We start from the raw sequence: 20848 nt of genomic DNA on the forward strand, positions 1-20848 counted from the left end.
TTTCATGTTTTGGTATCCCCTTCCCGACCTCTTCCTGTCTTTCATACCTATTGGGGCAAAGTTTAGCCAGGTAGACAAGTCTTGGTTTTGTAAATAACTTGGATTCAGCTGTTTTGTGTAAGTCACTTAGTTTGTGAGGTATGTTTTGTGTCTACCATGCTATCAAGTTGGCTTATAAATAAAAGACCACTCATAAATTAAACAAATAAGACTAGTCTATACCTGTTAGATTGAAGAGAATGTTGTCTTTTCTAAAATTTAACTTTAAGATTTGTACTAAGGCAAGCCAGTAATGTCGGTAGGCTTTAAAATGGTTAAAATGACATTAACTAGTGAGCTTTTTGTATAGTTAAAATCATAAAATTGTAGAATGGTTTTCGTCTATAGAATGCCACTGAAGTAGCCTCCTTGTCTGGAGTAAATACCAAGGTTCTTGCTCTCACAGCCAAGGAGATCAAGGTCACGGACACACACACCCATACACAAACACAGAGTTTGGAGCAGGAGTTTAATAGCAAAAAGAAAAGAATAGCCCTCCATCACAGAGAGGGGTCTCGAGCAGGCTGCCAAGTCATAGTAAAAATGTCAGGGTTTGCATGAATAGGCTAGTGAGGAGGAGTGCCTTATCTTCCCAAGGCCTGAAGATTTAGTTGGGACCAGTTGTTCTACCCGTATAGAACAGAGTTGTCTATTACCTTTTATTCTTAGCCTGTGTTTCTTTGTTTTGCTTATCTGGGAGGGCGAGTTTCTGTGTCTGTTTCCAGACATCTTCTTGCAGCTCTAGGCATTCCCCCAGTCTGCTTTTAGCTTCCCTATCTTAGTGTGCCTAGAGGGAAGGGAATACGCTTATTAAGGCGCCCTGTTTTCCAGGGGCTCATTGTATAAGTGTGAAGCTGGTGATTACCCAGGAGACTCCCCCCACTTCCCTTCTGTGCCCCAGCTGTCTAATCTGTGATTTACAGCCTGAACTTTCAGGCTACCTTTTGTTGGAAAACAAATGACTTCTTTGAGCTGCATGACATTAGAAAGGGGGTTATTTTTGAGCTGCTTTCCATTAGAAGGAACGTTTGCTGCCAGGGCTTGCTTTACCCTCACTGTCTACTTAAATAATTTCTTTCTACCTCCTACAACACCAATATCTAGTATGGCAGCTTATAATTTCTTGCTTCCTAGGTATATATCAAATGTGTCAAACAAGTGCAATCTTTATTGGGAAAATAATTTTTGTCTAATTTGGAAGTTATTAAAAGAGAGGTTCAAAATATGAAGAAACCAGTAAATAGAGATATGAGGAGAGTTATAGGTGGAAGATGTATGTTTTTTCAGGGAGGGATGTAAAGGAAGAGTAACTTTGTGTGAAAAAGGATCTTGCATGATAAATTCTTGTCCTAGAGTAAATTGACTAATTATCTAAGAAAGGTATCGTATAGGTAAAGTTAGAAAGCTCAAGCATGTTATAGGGAGCCTGTGTAAGTCAAGGTAAGGTTTGTGAACGAGAATTTATGAAAGAAATTTCGTGCATGATTAAGCCTGCTATAATTGAAGAAAAATTGTTTGCGGTAGACTTTCTAGAAAATGGTCTGCATATTGAAACTGTTTTTTTTTTTAAATTATTGATTTGCTAAATTATAGAAATTTTGTTTTTGAGGCTGGATGCAGTGGCTTGTTCCTATAATTCTGGTACTTTGGGAGGTTGAGGTGGGTGGATCACTTGAGGTCAGGAGTTCAAGACCAGCCTGGCCAAAATGGCAAAGCCCCATCCGTACTACAAATACAAAAATTAGCCAGAAGCAGTGGTACATACCTGTAATCCCAGCTAAGCTATTTGGGAGGCTGAGGCAGGAGAATGACTGGAACCTGGGAGGTGGAGTTTGCAGTGAGCCAAGATTGCCCCACTGCACTCCAGCCTGGGTAATAGAGTGAGACTCTATCTCAAAAAAAAAAAAAAAAAAAAGAAAATTTTGATTTTGATACAATAATGAGATTCTTTTAAAACTTCTGAGATTGGTGTCTTAGAGTTTCAACTGTTGTGTTTTGCTGCTTTTAGCTTGTTCTCCCTTTAACAAGACCTGGGATCATTGCTATCTCCTTTAGCTCCTTCATCAGCTCCTGTGGCTTTTTCACCTCCAGTTCTGACTGTTGTTGCGGCCTTGATGCTAAAGTGTTTTGTCCTAGAGGTCTGTGGAAGCAATGTTTTCCCCCAATATAGTATTATTCTATGTACTTAATGTTTCTTAACATATGTAACCTTATTTGGGTCTTTACTTTTTTATTTTTATACTGCTTTAAAATATTAGTTTTTCTTTGAGATGGAGTCTCGTTCTGTCGTCCAGGCTGGAGTGCAGTGGTGTGATCTCGGCTTACTGCAACCTCTGCCTCGTGGTTTCAAGTGATTCTCCTGCCTCAGCCTCCCAAATAGCTGGGGCAACAGGCACCCGCCACCAAACCAGGATAATTTTTTGTATTTTTAGTAGAGATAGGGTTTCACCATGTTAGCCAGGGTGGTCTTGATCTCCTGACCTCTTGATCTACCCACTTAAGGGCTAATGAGTGCCTTCCCACCTCCATTCTGTCTGGCCTAGAATATTTAATTGGCTATAAATTTTTTTATTCCAAGCCCCTTGTCCAAAGGAACTATCAAAGAAACCTTAAAAAGTCTAATTCAGGCCATGGTGGGAAACAGGGAGTCAGACACTCCTCGCTCTACCACATTTGAAATGTAGGCCAGATTCAAAAGACCTTTTAAAATTATGAAAATAAAATAGTGCCCTTTTCCACAAAAGAAAAAAATAACTTCTTTGTTCAACCAGAAGACTTAGCCTTACTAAAAACTTAAAAAGAAGAAACTGGCTGGGTGCTCATGCCGAAAATCGCAACCCTTTGGGAGGCTGAGGTGGGTGGATCACTCGAGGCCAGGAATTCGAAACCAGCCTTGCCAACATAGTGAAACCACATCTCTACTAAAATTACAAAAAATTAGCTGGGCATTGTGGTACATGTCTGTAACCCCAGCTATTTAGGAGGCTGGGACATGAAAATAGCTTGAAACTGGGAGGCAGAGGTTGCAGTGAACCCAGCCGAGATTGTGTCACTGGACTCCAAACTGGGCAACAGAGCAAGGCTTTATCTTAAAAAAAAAAAAAAGGGATCCCCCAAGAATTAATTATAACAAGAATAAAGGGGCCTTTATCAGATATTCTTAATTACTCCAACTACTGTTAGGCTTCAGGAAGTCACTAGTTGGGTACAGCTATCCAGCTGTTTCTTATGAGATCCTGCAGGCATAAAAGGTGGATACCACAACCTCCATTTATAAAACATAGAAAACTTAAGGCTGTTGTTTTGCAAACACATAGATTAATAATGTGGTTCTGTGGATGGACATAGGTGCATTAATTTTTCTCTCTCTTCCAATTATGATTTTCTTGTTTAACCTCCTAGTATATATCTTCTAAATTTCATGTAAAGATGATACGATCTGTCACAAGTCTTCCAATTTATTCTGTCTTTTAACCCCACAAATGAAAGAATTCTGCCATTGGGCCCCTTATTTCGGGTATCAGAGATTTTTTACTCCTCAAATGCTAGGGAAGGCCTGCACCCATAAAGTCAGCAGGAAGCACTTACGGAAAATGGACGCTGCTCCTCTGCAGTCCCTTTAAGATTAAGGAGGAGTATCTAATCTCTGAGTGGGGAAAGAGGTGGGAGGTGGGTGGGACTCAAATCTGGAACAGATTGAAGACTAGCTAAAACAAGGAAGAGACACTGGAACCACCTGTCCATAAGACATGCCCACCAGTGTCATGTCAGTTTACCATTGCCATGGCAACACCTGAAAGTTACTGCCCATTTTCCAGCTACTTCTGAATAACCCACTCCTTAATTAGCATGTCACTAAAAGTGGGGATAAATATGAGTGTGAAACTGCCCCTGCGCTGCTGCTCCTAGCACACTGTCTGTGGGTAGCTCCGCTCCACAAGAGCAGTCACAGAGCTGTAACCGCCACCTCGGTAAAGCCGTTTCCTTCCACCACCCGCTTACGCTGCGCTCCTTCCTGAGGGAGGCCAAGAACCCGCCCTGCACCACTTTTGTCAAGTTAGTTGACAGAAAACTACTCATAATATCCTCTCTTTATTTTTTCACTCTTATAGGCTGTGTAATGACTTTCTCCTTTCCATGTACCATATTGTGTTTTGTGTCCTTTTTCTTTCCCTCTTCTTTATATACCCTTCATCAGGTAGTCACAGGCTTCAATTCAGTTCTTTCTTGTGGTAATACAGCTCATGAGAAACGCTGATTCTTCTGGGTATGAGGCCATTCACCATTTTCATATGTAACACCGTAAAAATACTGTGACACAAGCCTCCACTTCACAAACTGACCACTGTCAAGCATCATCTCCCAACCAATAGAAATTTTTTGTTCCTCACTAGTTCACATAGGAGTAGAAATCTCAAGTTTAAATCGTGGATTTGCACTTTACCACTTGGTGTATTCAAGAAGATGAATAATATTAATACATTAGTAGGTCTGGGCACAGTGGCTCAAGCCTGTAATTCCAGCACATTGGGAGACTGAGGCAGGCAGATCACCTGAGGTCAGGAGTTTAAGACCAGCCTGGCCAACATGGCGAAACTCCATCTCTACTAAAAATACAAAAATTAGCCAGGTGTGGTAGCACATGCCCGTAATCCCAGCTACTTGGGAGGCTGACGCAGGAGAATGGTTTGAACCAGGGAGACGGAGGTTTCAGTGAGCCAAGATCATGCCACTGTACTCCAGCCTGAGTGACAGAGCAATCCTCTACCTCAAAAACAACAAAAAAATCAGTAGCTTTGAATTTTTAACATCCTTTTGACAAGAAACTCATCATTCTTTCTGTCTAAAATAATGTTCTGATTCTTTCAGGAATGAGCCCGGTTTGATGCCTCTCTCCCCAACAGGATACAGGTGTGGCATAAATCTATGAAAAACTCCATTTCCCTGTGTCTACAAGAACTACCTTTGATTGAAAACTTCTTCCCTTGCTCTAGTGCTTTCTTCTACACCCAGCTCTACCTAATCTGTGACACAAAACAATACTTGTCAGGAAAGATTCTGGAAAGAGCAAAAGACTTCTGAGAGGTGTCAGAGATTCCTGCACCACCATCTGTCCATCTGTAGAGGGAGTTGTGGGTATGAGGCAGAGCAGAGCTTGTAAATCTACCTGCTTTCACTCCCACTGTTTTTCCTAACAACAGCAACCACAGCAACAGCCATAACATCACAGGACAAACGTCTACTACTTCCAAGGCTTTTATCTCAGTAAATCTTCTCTCCCTCTATCTCAGGCAGCTAGAAGATTTAATACTCATACAAATAGTACTGTAACTTCTTGTTCATAATTGGAAAAGCAGACAAGACCCAATGTAATACAGGCATTCCTTAAACCAGGTACCATTCAGTTTTGGATCATCACTGCACACATATACCCAGCATACGTCTAATATATGTGTAAAAATCCATGAAGCAAAGTTACAATAGGTGGTGTTTTCTGTCGTGTTGTATTTTCCTCTTATGTCATCTTCTCCTTTTTGTCATTAAAAAAAATCTGTTCAAGTCAGTCTAAATTAATTATTGAATCACAAGTAGATAAAATCATTTATTTGATAACACCTTGACCCAATGAATATATTTCTTTGCAAGACAGAGTCCTCATGTCCAAGATAACAAGCCTGACATAATTATACTGGAGCAAGCCCACAAGTAATGATGGTAGCTTTGCCTTATTGTCAGCCCTGGGGCAAGAATTAGACAACAGATAACAAGGTAGGATAAAGATTACATAAGAAAGAAGGACAGCAACAGGACATGGTTACCTTTTATAGGGTAACATTTTGATAATGGATGATGAGTAGTAATGTCTTAGACAGGGATGAGTGGGAATGATTGAAGGTCTGAGTACTTTAGCACAGATTAAGAGCAAATCATTGGGATTTTAAGAGTGTGTACAGTTAGTGAAGAAAAAGCCCTAGAATTTAATTTCTGGATAAAACATTCTTGGACTATATTTAAGAATATTTTCCATACTAAGTAAGTATATTTATGATAATGGTGGATGACTGTAGTGCTGAATATTTAAACAATAAAAGCAAAATTAATTGTCACATGCATAACGTCCTGAATACTATTGTAAATATTTTATCTTATTTTATTTAAACTGTCAACTGCACTGTAAGGTAGGCACAATTATTGTGACAGTTACACAGATATGGAAACAGAGACACAGGGAAGTTTAGTTGCTTGATTAATTTCAAGCAATCAGCAAGCCATGGAGCATCTATGTCAGGGCCTGCCAGGACATGTGACTGTAAACAGAAGTTTTAACTTTTTAATTCAAAGAGGGTATGTGTTTGGGTTAATGGAAAGCTTCAGGACCCTCAGAAAACTTATTAACAAGCAAATGAAAAGTGTATCTGGAAGATTAAGTTCTACCAGAGTCTTCATTTCAATGGGTCCAATAGTGCACTTAGGGAGATGACGGGGCATATTGAGGATAGGACGAGAGAAATGAAAACGCAGCCTTCTATATTATTCTTAACAGGCTTGTACTGAATATCCTCTGGGTGAATTTGGGTGACTGAAGACAAGAAAGACACAGGAGTGAAATTCTGTGAGCACAAGGGGGAAGTTCTACACTCACAATGAGCCAACAGACTTTTCTGAACTGACAACCAGGGAGGCGCAGGATTCTCAGTGCAGAGAGGAAGAAGCAGATGGTCCCTGCAGCTGGAAGCCCAGCTCCCACCCCAGCTGCTTTGCATGTCCCTCCCAGCTGCCCTACCTTCCAGAGCCCATATCAATGCCTGGGTCAGAGCTCTGGGGAGGAACTGCTCAGTTAGGACCCAGAGGGAACCATGGAAGCCCCAGCACAGCTTCTCTTCCTCCTGCTTCTCTGGCTCCCAGGTGAGGGGAACATGAGGTGGTTTTGCACATCGCTGAAAAATCCTACCACCTCTGCTCAGCACCAAATACAATTAAAATTCAATGTAGATCAACAAGTTTGGCACTACTCAAAGATAGTGGGTTTGATCTAGATTCCATGAGTGTATTTCTGTTTTCTTTCCAATCTCAGATACCACCGGAGAAATAGTGATGACGCAGTCTCCAGCCACCCTGTCTTTGTCTCCAGGGGAAAGAGCCACCCTCTCCTGCAGGGCCAGTCAGAGTGTCAGCAGCAGCTTAGCCTGGTACCAGCAGAAACCTGGGCAGGCTCCCAGGCTCCTCATCTATGGTGCATCCAGCAGGGCCACTGGCATCCCAGACAGGTTCAGTGGCAGCGGGTCTGGGACAGACTTCACTCTCACCATCAGTAGCCTGGAGCCTGAAGATGTTGCAGTTTATTACTGTCTGCAGCGTAGTAACTGGCCTCACACAGCGATTCAACCTGAAACAAAAACCTCAACAAAACCATCAGTGTTTACTAGATTATACCAGCTGCTTCCTTTACTGACAGCTAGTGCGGTGGCCACTCAGTTTTAGCATCTCTGCTCTATTTGAACATTTTGTGATTCTAAAAAAAAAAAATCCTTGAACAATTTGCACTTTGATTCTTGGACTCTCTTCAACTGAGGCACCAGAATCCCAGGTTTCCAGAAATAATGTCTCACTGTATGAATCCTTAAATAGCCCCAATGGTTCTTCACTTTCCCAGTAGAAATAGCTCAGTGCATGTTGCACCGCTCCATTCGAATTCTACAATATTCTAAGTAGTAGAAAATTCTATTTATTTATGCAAACAGTTAACTCAGTAAAAGCTGTTCATGCGAAGATACTACCATGGTTGAATTAATCCCATTCTTTCTCTTTCTTCAGGCTATCAACATTTCAGTGGCAAATGGTTATTGTGAAAACTTTTGCCATTGAAAAGTGATCTAAATTATTTCTTCAATTTTCTTTAAGGTTCAGTAGTTTGTAAAAGGATTAAAGTCTGTAAAAATAAAGTACATACTAGAAAAGGAAGAAATAGACTATTCCTAATGACGTCTGCAAATGACCAAGTAGAAGGAGGGATAGAAGCAGTTGTTTTCATTATTTTTCTCCAAGGCTTCCTTCAAAAAAGGATTTCATTGATCATATTCATTTATTACCACCTATAAGACACGTTGACATTATGTAACATCTGCTATGAAGCACTGAGGATATATCTTATCTGTATTATTCTTGCCAAAAATTAATGCTGTGAATTAAATCAAGAGTAAACATCATACAAACTCAATTGGGAGGACATTCTTCAACATAACTGGCCAGTAACCTTCAAAAGTTTCACGGCCGTGAAGGAGAAACAAAAGTGAAAAACTGTCAAAGATTTAAAGATGTTAAGGGCAAGATGACCAAATAAAATAAAGAAACCTGAATTTTATCTTGTAATAAAAAAAATGACATTAATGGGAAAATCAGTGAAATCCATACGGTATTTTAAAGGAGTTAACTAATAACATTATATCTATATTCATCTCACAGTTGTGATACTTACACTGTGATTATGCGTGATGCTGACATTAGAGCAAGGTGGAGGAGGAGTCTATGTGAAGCATCTTTCCTATATTTTAAACATTTTAAGTTTAAAAATATTTCCAAATAAATTAAAAACTCGTACAAACACACAGGAAACTAAAAATATAAGAAAAAGATGTTTTTTAAAAAAGTCCGCAAGTTTCCTCCTATTTTGCACCTTTTCCTATGTCTGATTCTCATCTCGATTAAAGACAGTCATAGCTCTCATTATGTCGAGTGTAATCACTAATTTGCTCAGTTCTAAGAAGGCAACTTAAAAATTGATAGTGTGTTCCTTCATGACTGTGAAATCTAGGGATCAGGGTTCTCTATTTGTGAAGACCTTGGTTTCTCTTTAAACTGAGGGTGCAGAGTTCAATTTCTCCAATACAACATTACTTGTGTTAGTCCTTAACCTTATTCCACTTCAGGGTGGCTATTATGTTCATTTAAATGTATTTGAGAAGGCATCTCTGTTTATGGCATCACAAAGAGTTTAATACATCTTCTCTGCAAAAATCAACAACGAACACACATACAAATGTAAAGCTAAAAATTAAAGCTATTTCAGCACTGAAAATTAGCAAAGCATAAAATAATTAAAGATGTATATTCTTCATAGAAAAAAGAAGTACTAGTGTTTTGAGTAAGGACAGAAAAAGTCTGTAGCCTGTTGCCTGTGACAGCACCCTTCTACCCACAACTCAGTCAGCATGAATTACGGAACTGAAGCTTTACCAATATGAGCATAGCAAATAAAACTAGCAGCTTGCTGCCAAAGGGGGTGGACTTGAGTAAAGCCAAGGAGTGGAGTAAACTTCTTCAGTGTTTCCAGTTAGACATGGAGAATTTTATAAAAAATAAACAGAAAAAGCCCACAGCTTTGCTAGTGCAAGATGGTGCCTTGTGTGGGACAAGTAGTACATCTGCTGACAGTAAATAGCACATTTCTGGATAAGACAGAGCCATATTGCTGGAACAATCTCTGCACACATTCCTGGTGACTTAGAAGCTATATATTCTAGGGATGAGACCCAGGAGTGCCTGGTGCAAAGTAAAACCAGAGGGAGGTAAAAACTAGCTGCATTTTGCTTGTGTTTTTTAAACTATACACAGATGGATTGACAGCAGATAGATGTATAAGCTCCAGATATTTGAGCAAAACTTCTTCTCAAATCCTTGTTGACCACAAAGCTGTGCAGACACATGTGTGGTTCCTATAAATTCTAACTAAAGATTAATATTAAGAATAAAAAGAAGCAGAGATATCAGTGGTCAAACACTACATGAGATACAGATTTTTCAATATCAAGCATTGAAAATGCATTTAATATATCTAATCCATTCAATATTACAGCCCAACCTACCCTATCTTAAATGTGCTCAGAACACTCACATTAGCTTACAGTTGGGCAACATTATCTAACACAAAGCTTATCTGACAATAAAGTGTTGAATCTCTTAGGTAATTTATTGGATACTATACTGAAAGAGAAAATAGAATAGTCATAGGAATACTAGAAGTACTATTTCTACTTGAATGCATATCACCCTCACACCATATCAAAGTGAAAAAATTATAACTCCAACTCCCATAAGTCAGGTACTATCAGTCAGTTCAGACAAGTAACTAAGAAGAAAATTTAAAAATGCTCAGAAAAATGAAGCAAATTCAAGGCCTGACATGGTGGCTCAAGCCTGTAATCCCAGTACTTTGAGAGGCTGATGCAGAAGCATCACTTGAGGCCAGGAGTTTGAGACCAGGCTATGCAAAATGGTGACATCCTTGTCTTTACAAAAAATTAAAAAAAAATAGCAGAGAGTGGTAGCATTCACCTACATCCCAGCTACTCAGGAGAATGAAGCTGGAGGATCACTGGAGCCCAAGAGGTTGAGACTGCAGTGAGCTATGATCACACCACCACATTCCAGCCTAGGTGACAGAGTGAGACCCTGTTTCTAAACAAATTTAAATTTAAATTTAAAAAAACGATAATCTAAACAGAGATACTGTAATATATTATCAAAAATGTACAGTTTACAGTTTAAAAAATCCTGGAAAAAAAACAGAGAAGTATGATCTATATTGTAGGAACAAAATAAAGCAACTACAATAACAGCAACAGAAAACAGTCAATGAAGGCTGATTCTAACTTTTCCTAAATATTGACTTTAGCAAAGACTACAAAGCAGTTAATATGCAGATGTTCAAATAGTTATTTTTAAAACTATGATCATTGACATAAAAAATAAAATATTAAAAAAAGATTCAGCAAATAGGGCCTCAAGAAAAGAAATGGGAAGTGTTAAAAAATGGACAAATAGAAACTCTAGAAATGAAAAGTACAATAACCAAATTTAAATATTTATTAGCTGGGTCTAATTGCAATTTGAGATGGCAGAACAATCAGTTAACTTGGAAATAGAGGAATAGAAATTATTGAGTCAAAGAAAACGTTTAGAAAAAAATGGTAGAAGATTTCAGGGATTTAGAGCTCAGAGTAAAAGATACCAACAAATGTATAATGAGAGTCACAAAGAAGCAGAGACAGAGAAAGTGACTGAAAAAGTATTCGGAGAAATAATGATGAAAACTTTAAATAATAAAAAAATATTCTCAGATGAAAAAATTCAGTAAAATCCTGTTAGATAATCAATAGAAATTTATAACTGAACTCATTATATTAAAATTTTGAAAGACAAAGAGAAAATCTTCATTGCATCAAGAATGGAAGCAGACACTATATACAGAGATACAACATAGCCATTGGCTAAGTTTTCGTCAAGACCAATAGAGGATAGAAGCAGTGAAATGACATATTTAAATGCTGAAAGGAAAAAAAAAAAGGCAACTAGGAAATCTATATCCAGTGAAAATATTCTTTGAATCTAAAGAAAAAAACAAAAAAAAATTCTTTAATAAACAAATTAGATTCATTCATAGCAGCTATGTCTTTTAAGACATTTGAGAGAAAATCCTTCAGAATACCAGGAAATGACATCAGACAGGACCTTGGTTCCACTGGAAGAAATGAAGGCCTCGAAATAATAAGGAACAATACCAAGGCTAAAAAGATAAAAAATACTCTTAGTGCTATTTTTGTAAAGTTCAGGACAGGAAAACCTAAATGATTGTGTAGATGTCAGAAAGACAGTTACTTTTGCTGGGTGGGAGGGGTGAAAACCGACAAAGATTGTCCATGAGGGAAGCACAAGGGAATGTGAAATACTCTATCATTCCATCCAGACAATGAATTACACATAAACTTTTTTCAGTTGCACATTCAACATGTGTGAACTTTACTCTGGCTGTTTTATCAATTGAAAAAACAAAAAGAAACAGACAAAAAAAATACCAAACTTAGACTGTTTCCCCCATAGCAGTAATCACAGCCAAGAGCCCAGACTAATTTGGAATATTATTATTATCACCACTTCTTTATCCTATTTGAAGCTTACACTTTTCATCCAGCTATAGTTTCACAGCTCCACCTCTGGCCCATTCTTTTGGAAGAGCCCATAGCCATAGGGCAGGTAATACCTATGGAAGACTCATAAACAACATGATTGTTGGGTATTTAGTAGAAAACAAGTTGTATGTATCACATACTGTTCTATGCAGAGGGTACAATACATGTCAGTGAGAGAGTCTCTGTAGCAAAGAAAAGAAGTGTGAACTAGAGCTTCAGAATGTGATCCAGTTTTTAGAGTTCATCCGAAGAACACAGATCAAGGTGTCCTCTCATCTGGGCACGGGAAAGTGAAATGTCTGCAGGTTCTCCCCAGATCAGTGGCCTGTGGCTTTGGAGAGGAGTACATGAAACTCACATTTGTTCACATCCACAGTCACTTCCTGGCTTCACCCATAAGAATGATGGTCTGGCTACCCAGTTACTTAGAAACTGTGCACACAGAGTGTCAGTTCATAAAATGACAATTAAAACAGTTTCTTTGGTTAAATGTATATCAGTAGTTACCTTCTGGAGGGAAAAATGAGCAGAGGGGATATATTTTAATAGCAAATTAAAAATCACAGCCTTGTGACTTCTTTCTTTTCCCATATCATTCATTATGATAATGCTGAAACTTCAGAGGATCAAATGAGCCCCATATATTCATCCCTAAACCTTTGTCTTTGTCCAACCTGAGCCCACGTTTGGGCCATCCACTGGCTTCTGAGTACACTTGTGAGATGATCACTGTTCAGACAGCATTGCTGGGACGACTCACAGGCACCTCCATGCTGAGTCTCCCCTCGAACTCCCAGCATCACTGACCCTGAAGGAGTGTCCTCCTGTTCTCCACAGCACCCAGAGCACAGCCTGCCCTGCTGTGATTTCACTGCCCAACTCAAAAATTCATCACAGATTCCACTGCCTCAAAGACAAATTCAGGTCCCAGGCAGAGGCTGGTGTGGGGGCCTAAGAGAAACTATCTTTTCATCAATTTTTCTGCTAGAAATTTCCAGGCATTTATAAGCTGAATTTCTATTCATAGTTACTATCTTAAAAATGGAAACTATATCTAATGTGAGAAACATAAAACATGGGAAATAGTTAAATCTCACAGGAGCATCATGTAGTAAGAGACTCCAAATTCAACTAATCTAATTCTGAGCTCCTTGCGTTACGGTCCATCTCCATGATGTCTATGTGCTCCACCCTTATCCAATATATGTTCAAATAATTATTTTAACCTATTATAAAAGACTTAAAAAGCAATATATAAAGACAATGATTAAACAAATAGCGGCTCTCAAACAGAGACAAAACTACGAAAACAGAACTACTGGGAATCCAAGAAATGAAAGGTACAACAACTCAATTGAAAAAAAATATATTAAGTAGACTCATGAGCAATTTAAGATGACATGAGTATCAGTGAACTGAAAAACAAGTCAATAGAAATGATCTCATATAAAGAAGGGAAAATTGTAAAGAAAAATGAATAAAACCTCAGACATGATAGGTCCATGTGAAGAATACCAACAAATTTGTATTAGGAATAACAAAGAAAAGATAGAAAGAGGCTAAAAAATGTGTTCCCGATCGAGACCATCCTGGCTAACACGGTGAAACCCCGTCTCTACTAAAAAATACAAAAAACTAGCCGGGCGAGGTGGCGGGCGCCTATAGTCCCAGCTACTAGGGAGGCTGAGGCAGGAGAATGGCGTGAACCCGGGGGGCGGAGCTTGCAGTGAGCTGAGATCCGGCCACTGCACTCCAGCCTGGGTGACAGAGCGAGACTCCGTCTCAAAAAAAAAAAAAAAAAAAAAAATGTGTTCCCATCTTTAGGACCATGTGTACCCATGTTTAGCTCCCACTTCTGGGTGAGAACATGTGGTATTTGGATTTTTGTTTCTGCATCAGTTCCCTTAGGAAAATGGCCTCCAGCTACATCCAAGTTTCTGCAAGGACATGATTTTGTTCTTATTTATGGCTGCAGAGTATTCCACAGTGCATATATACCACAGTTTCTTTATCCAGTCCACAGTTGATGGGCACAATAGACATTGGGGACTACTAGAGGGGAGAGAGAGGGAGGAAGGGCAGAGGCTGAAAAACTACCTATGGGGTACAATGTTTACTACCTGGTTAAAAGGTTCAGTCATATCCCAAACCTCAGCATCGTGCGAAATAACTTTGAAACATATCTGTACATGTATACTATGATTCTAAAACAAAAACTGAAAATGAAAAAAATGGAGAAACAATGAAAAATCATGTTTCAATGTCATGAAACACATTAATCTATACATGAAAGAAGCTCAGTGAAACCCATTTAGGATAAGCACAATGCAATTCGTAACTATACACATTATAGTACCAATGTTGAAAGACAAAGACACAGAGAATTTGGAATGCATCACTAAAGTACTGACTTACTCTATCCTAGGAAGCAATAATGAAGCCATTGGCTAAATTTTCATCATTACCAATGGAGGTGAGAAGACAGTGGAATGATATATTTAAATGCTGAGGGAGAAAAGTCAGCCACAAATTCTGTATCCAGCAAAACAATCATTTAAATGTAAAGACAAGGTAGAAATATTCCTTCATATATGAAGATTAATTAATTGCATATATGCCTTGCAAGAGACTCATGAGAAAATTCTTCAGAATCACAAGGAATGAGAGCAGTTAGCAATGCAAATTGACAAGAAGGAATCAAGGCCTCAAAAAATGAAAGAAATAAGAAAGAAGCTACAAATAATCTTTACCTGATATAAAGTCCAGGAAAAAAAAACAATTATTATAGATGTCAGAATATCCATTACATCGATTGTGTTTTCAGCAGCAATTGCTAACTGGGAAGGTGCATAAAGAAAGCAGCGAGAGAATTGGAAACCTTCCATATTTTGATTTAGATCATGATATGAAATGATCTGTGTCTTAAAACTCATTTGCGCCCTTAAGATTTGCACGCTTTGCACTGTGTGTTTTATCATATATAAAATAAAATAAAATAACAACAAACCTAGACTGTTTTAAATAAACCCAAACAAATAAATAAGAATCACCAAATATTTTGAAAGCTCAGCATTGTTAAAGAGAAATGTGAAACATGCCTGAGAAAGTCCTAAAGAACTAGAAATCTGGTAGAGGAAACAGCAGGATACGTCTAAATTTGTCCCTTTTGCCATTCAGGCAACACAGATTTTACATCTCTTGATTTCCGTTAAAGCATAAAAGATATTTAATTCATTTTGCTCACAAGAGAAGCCTCCACCTTCTCCTTGGCTGTTTCTACCCCACTGCACCCACCAGGGGATTCGCATACTGTCTGCTAGGGAGCACCTTTCCCTGTGAGTCTGAGATAAAAACTCAGCTCTAACCTTGCCTTGACTGATCTGGACTCCTCAGTTCACCTTCTCAAAGTGAGGTTCCCTGCTCAGCTCCTGGGGCTGCTAATGCTCTGGGTCCCTGGTAAGGACGGAGGGAGAAGAGGGAAGAGAATGGGATGGAAGGGTGAGCTCTGGGGGTCTCACTGCCTCCCATGTGTGTCCTATCCTCATGTTAGATGCATCTTGTTCTCCAGGATGGGGCATGTGATGTCTAGATCTGTGAGTGAGGAAGATTCCGGAAGGAGCAAGGACATGCATTTTAGTGAAAGCTGTGACACAGAAAGAGGGGAATGGGGTAGGTGACTTCTAGAGGCCCCTTTGTGCCTTGCAAATTTTGGTTCTTTTTAAACCTGTATGTTTTGGGAGTATTAGCCATAATCACACAAAAAAAAAATAATTTAGAAAAGCATAAATAACAGACAGAAAATGATTAAAATGGCTCACAATGTTTGCACATAACCTTGCACTTCTCTCTTATTATTTCAGGATCCAGTGGAGATGCTGTGATGACCCAGCCTCCACTCTCCTTGCCCATCACCCCTAGTGAGCCGGCCTCCATCTCCTGCAGGTCCAGTCACAGCCCCCTTCACAGTAATGGATACACCTATTTGAATTGGGACCTACAGAAGCCAGGCCAACCTCCATGGCTCCTGATTTATTTGATTTCCAACCGGGACCCTGGAGTCCTGGATAGGTTCAGTGGCAGTGGGTCAGTGGCAGATTTCATGCTTAAAATCAGTAGGGTGGATGCAGAGGATGTTGGGGTTTATTACTGCCAGCAAAGTACACATTATCCTCCCACAATGGGACAGTCCTGAACACAAACCTCCCTGCTTGCTGTGGCCCAGCTGCCCAGATGTGTTGTTTCTGTAGAGAGCAGGCACTGTGGATTCTCTTAGATGCCTAAAGAGGAAGATGTTGGAGAACACAGAGGACTTGGTGCAGCTGAGGGCTCTTGACCATAAATTTCTTAGCTCCACCTCAGGCACCACATTTCTCTTCTCTCATGTCTCATTGCTCAGAGGGCACGTGGACCTCCTCCATTCTGCAGACTCTGTCATGCAAAGGCTGCTGCAGCTGATAGGAACTTAAAATCATGTGTTTCCTGGGAAGAATAACAGAGTTGAGACATCCCTGCCTGGCCTTCAGGCCTGGGCCCTGATGTCACTGCAAGCTCCTGAGGAAGTGCTTCATCACACAGACCTCTAGGTCCTTAGTGATTCAAAGGTTAGAGAAGTTCATGTCCAGATAAACCTTAGGTCATATCACACATTCCAGTTCAACCCAGCAGGACATAGGTGAGCTTCCAAGAGTTGATTCTGCTTCTGTCATTTACCTACGAATAATTTGAGAGAGAAATTATAATACACTAAATGTGTATTAGGCAGTAATAAGTTGAGGATATCTGCTGTATAATACATTTGCATATTTAGCAAGTTAATATAAGATAAAACTATAACTAAACTGATTAATTCAAATGAAAGCATGAATCAAGGAAATTGGAGGAAACGAGGTCGTAGGTTTAACCTTAACTTTACAAATAATTGCATCATAAATAAATAAATTTTTCCAAGTAAATCATAAAATTATCAGACAAGATTAAAATCAAAGATGTGTGCTACTCATAAAATATACACCATAGTAAGAATATAGAATGGCTTTGAAAATGAAAGGATGATAAGTACATATTATGCAAAAGCTGAGCAAAAGAAAATAGGTTGTGATTTTAATGCAAGAGATAAAAATGGGTGTTTCCTAACGATAAATGGGTAAATCCATCCGGAAGCCATTAAAATTCAAAATTTCTCTAAATCCTGTATTAGTTTGTTTTCACCCTGCTGATAAAGACATACCTGTGACCGGGCAACTTACAAAAAAAAGTGATTTAATGGACTTACAGTTCCACATGGCTGGGGAGGCCTTACAGTCATGGTAGAAGGAGGAGCAAGTCACATCTTACATGGATGGTGGCAGACAAAGAGAGAGAGTTTGTGTAGGGCAACTCCTCTTTATAAAACCTGTGGTTATATAAATTCCCACAACCTGTGGGAAATTGAGATGAGATTTGGGTGGGTACAGAGCCAAACCATATTATTCTGACCCTGGCCCCTCACAAATATCATGTGTTCACATTTCAAAACAAATCACGCCTTTCCAGCAGTTCCCCATAGTCTCAACTTATCTCAACATTAACTCAAAAGCCCCTGCTATGTTGGGAGTAATATCATCCTCTCCCCCTCTGAATATTAAGAACAATATCACAGGAGGGTATACACCTCACGCGATATTGGGAGTAACATCATGCTCTCCCCCACTTGTATTACGAATAATATCACAGGGGGGTTTACACCCTCCGCGATATTGGGAGGAATATCTTCTCCCCACCTCGATATTACAAACAATATCACAGGGGGGTGTACACACAAGTTGTTTATGATATTGACAGTAGTATCATCTCCTTTCTCCCACTGGATATTACAGATGATATCACAGGGGGGTGTACACCCTTCTCAATATTGGGAATAATATCATCCCCTCCCGCCCCGGATATTACAAACAATATCACAGGCAGCTATACACAAAAGCCATTTACAATATTGAAAGTAATATCACCTCCTCTCTCCCCTGGATATTGCCAACAATATAATGGGGGATGTACACCCCCTGCAATATTGAGAGTAATATCATCCTCTCCACCCCTGGATGTTACTAACAATGTAACAGGGAGCTGTACACACAAGATCTGGAAACAGGCTCATAATTGCAGAGAACAGGCCCACCTGATGGATTCTTCCTCCGCTCTTTTAGCTAATTCTTCTGTGGATCATGGGATCCTGGGCTACATAACTGCTTCAGGTGGGTTTGATCATCCTGCCTCTGGTACTAGTTTTCATTGGTCCAGTGAAATCTATTCTGGCTCTGGCTCAATGATGTGGCTTTGAGACTGTGTTAGTCAAGGTGCTTCATCAGTCTGACAAGATACACCTCCGCCTCCAGTTCAGGGTGGTTGGTTGGCATATAAAATGGAATAGTTTTCTAAGGGGGATGTCTGGGTTAGGGGATGACTTCACTACAGTCTTCCGATGGTCCTGGACTCACTTGGTTTTCCCCACTCTCTTTCTTACACTTCTCAAGAATAATTGTAGAATGTGTTGGAAATGTAACATTCTGAAACAGGGAGGGGCTGGTCAGAGCAGCCTGGCCTCTGTTCCAGCTCCCTCTAGCACTGTCCTCCTGTATTTAAGTCCTCCAGTACTTTAGCTCCATGTGTCCTGTGACACCGGGATTTAAAACCCAGGGCATCTTCTATGATGTCTTTCAGTCCAGACATATTCCCTGACATACTCCTGTCACAAATAAGGAACAGAAAACTATCACTTCATGATAGCCTCATTGTTTAACTTTGCTAAAATAGGTAATTATTTGGTTGCCCTTGTGTGTATTGGCAAGGGGGAACCCTGCATGACCATAGCTTTAGGTTTCACTTTAGAATATTCTATATATTCTACTTGAGGAAACGAGTAAAGGCATCCACTCCTGTGTATCAGGCCCTGTGGTCAGCAGGGTCTAAAATTGCATGAGTGGGAACCCATGTAACCCAGCTCTGTTCCTGTGAATTATAAGAGTGGTTGCTCCTATTTCTGCCCTAGGGCTTCCTAAACCATTGCTTCATGTTAACATGGTCATCAGTTTAAAGATTCAGCACATATTGAAGGATAGTGTCTGAAGTCAGTAAAAGGTCATACCCAAATGGACTTTCTTGGGTGAAATATTTGATAGGACGAATAGATGCCATGATCTTGTGTCTATTATTTCATTTCTTTTCCCACATAGTAGTGCCCTGATTATGAAAGATTCCCATATCAATAAAACATACATTCTCTGAGCATTGTAATAGTCAATTATAGGTCAGTAGAAAAGACAAACATTTATCTAGAATACAGAAGAATCCTAGTACAAATGTGTTACAGCCACCTCCACGGAAAGTGATCCAATATGCTAAATTATTACCAAATGTCTGACGGTATTTGTTTCTGCTGTGGGGAGTCAGGTACCCAGAAGTGGCAATAGTTGGATCAGCACAGGTACAAATGGTCATGGGAAGGTATGACTCATTTGTTGCACACGTGCCCTCCACATCACCACGGCTGCTTTGTATAAAAATGTATTATGCAAATACTGTGGGAGTTAAGAGAAAAGTCTAGATTCAGTTGGTCTGTCTATAGGGGGATGAGTCTTGAGTATGGGTGGTTTGTTGATGCCTCACCTATGGCAGATGTTCTCTGCTGTTTTGATTCAATAAACAAAATTCTGCACCCAAAATTTCCTACTCACAGGAGTGCATTCACATGTCTCGTCTCTAGAGCTACTTGTCTCTGATATTCCAATCTCCTTTATCTTTTTTCTTTTCTTTTTTTTTTTTTTTTTTTGAGATGGAGTCTCACTCTGTCACCCAGGCTGGAATGCAGTGGCCCGATCTCAGCTCACTGCAAGCTCCACCTCCTGGGTTCAGGCCATTCTCCTGCCTCAGCCTCCTGAGTAGTTGGGACTACAGGCGCCCGCCACAACGCCCGGCTAATTTTTTGTATTTTTAGTGGAGAAAGGGTTTCACTGTGTTAGCCAGGATGGTCTCGATCTCCTGACCTCGTGATCCGCCCACCTCGGCCTCCCAAAGTGCGGGATTATAGGCGTGAGCCACCGCACCCAGCCCCAATCTTTTTTTTCTAGGACATTACCCAACCAGCTTTCCAGGAATCCATGTATATAATTAACTCACCATTTTCTAGCCACATTAGTTTGATTACCGTGTGTCCTGCTCAACTACCTTCTGACTTCAGGTAAAATTTCAGTCACCCACCCATGACTGTGGCCATAGTGTGGGAGGAATTCACTTTTATTTACACAAATGTATGGTGCAGATTCATTCAAGAAGAAGCCTAGCTTTTTTGTTTGTCATTGTGGTTTTGTTTGTTTGTTTTTGTTTTTATGTTTTTCCCCTCTGGAATTAGCTGAATGGAAAATCCTTGAGGTCATTGAACATTAGCGTAAGAAAGGAGCATTACAGGGGAAACTGGAACACCTGTCATTCTAAGGGAAGCATGTTCTCTCTGAATCTGCTTTCACCCAATTCTGAAGTACAATCTTCACTGTAATATTGAGTAGTTCTGAGCATCACCTGGACATAGAAATTGTTGAGACTAAAATTCTCAGTGTATGAGGGGCAGCTTAGTCACATAGCTACTTATTTCCTTATTTGCATGTCTACTAGGATCCTGAGATATTCTGATAGCTGCATTTTAAACAGAGAATTGTTTGTGTGTTTGCTTTCTGTGCATTACATAGTCCTCCTCTAGAACCCCAGAGATTGACGCTGTGAATCTTTCTTGGAGCTGGCAAGAGAGTTCAGCGTCCTCATCTAATACAGATGCGTCTAACCCAAGCAATGTGCTGGATCACACAGCCCAAGCA

At 39.7% G+C, this 20848-nt stretch overlaps 1 protein-coding gene and 1 gene segment (V, D, J or C); both read left to right on the forward strand.

Moving 5' to 3' along the window:
• LOC102116898 (immunoglobulin kappa variable 2-30) overlaps positions 1–20848 on the forward strand; it is a 970872-nt gene that overhangs the window by 634057 nt on the left and 315967 nt on the right. The window lies entirely within an intron of this gene.
• Positions 6863–7536, forward strand: LOC135966895 (immunoglobulin kappa variable 3-11-like). The segment is given in 2 exon segments: positions 6863–6945; positions 7115–7536. Coding segments are annotated over 2 exon segments (456 nt in total).

The sequence above is a fragment of the Macaca fascicularis genome, chromosome 13 (genome assembly GCF_037993035.2).
Source record: "Macaca fascicularis isolate 582-1 chromosome 13, T2T-MFA8v1.1".
Classification (NCBI taxonomy): Eukaryota; Metazoa; Chordata; class Mammalia; order Primates; family Cercopithecidae; genus Macaca; species Macaca fascicularis.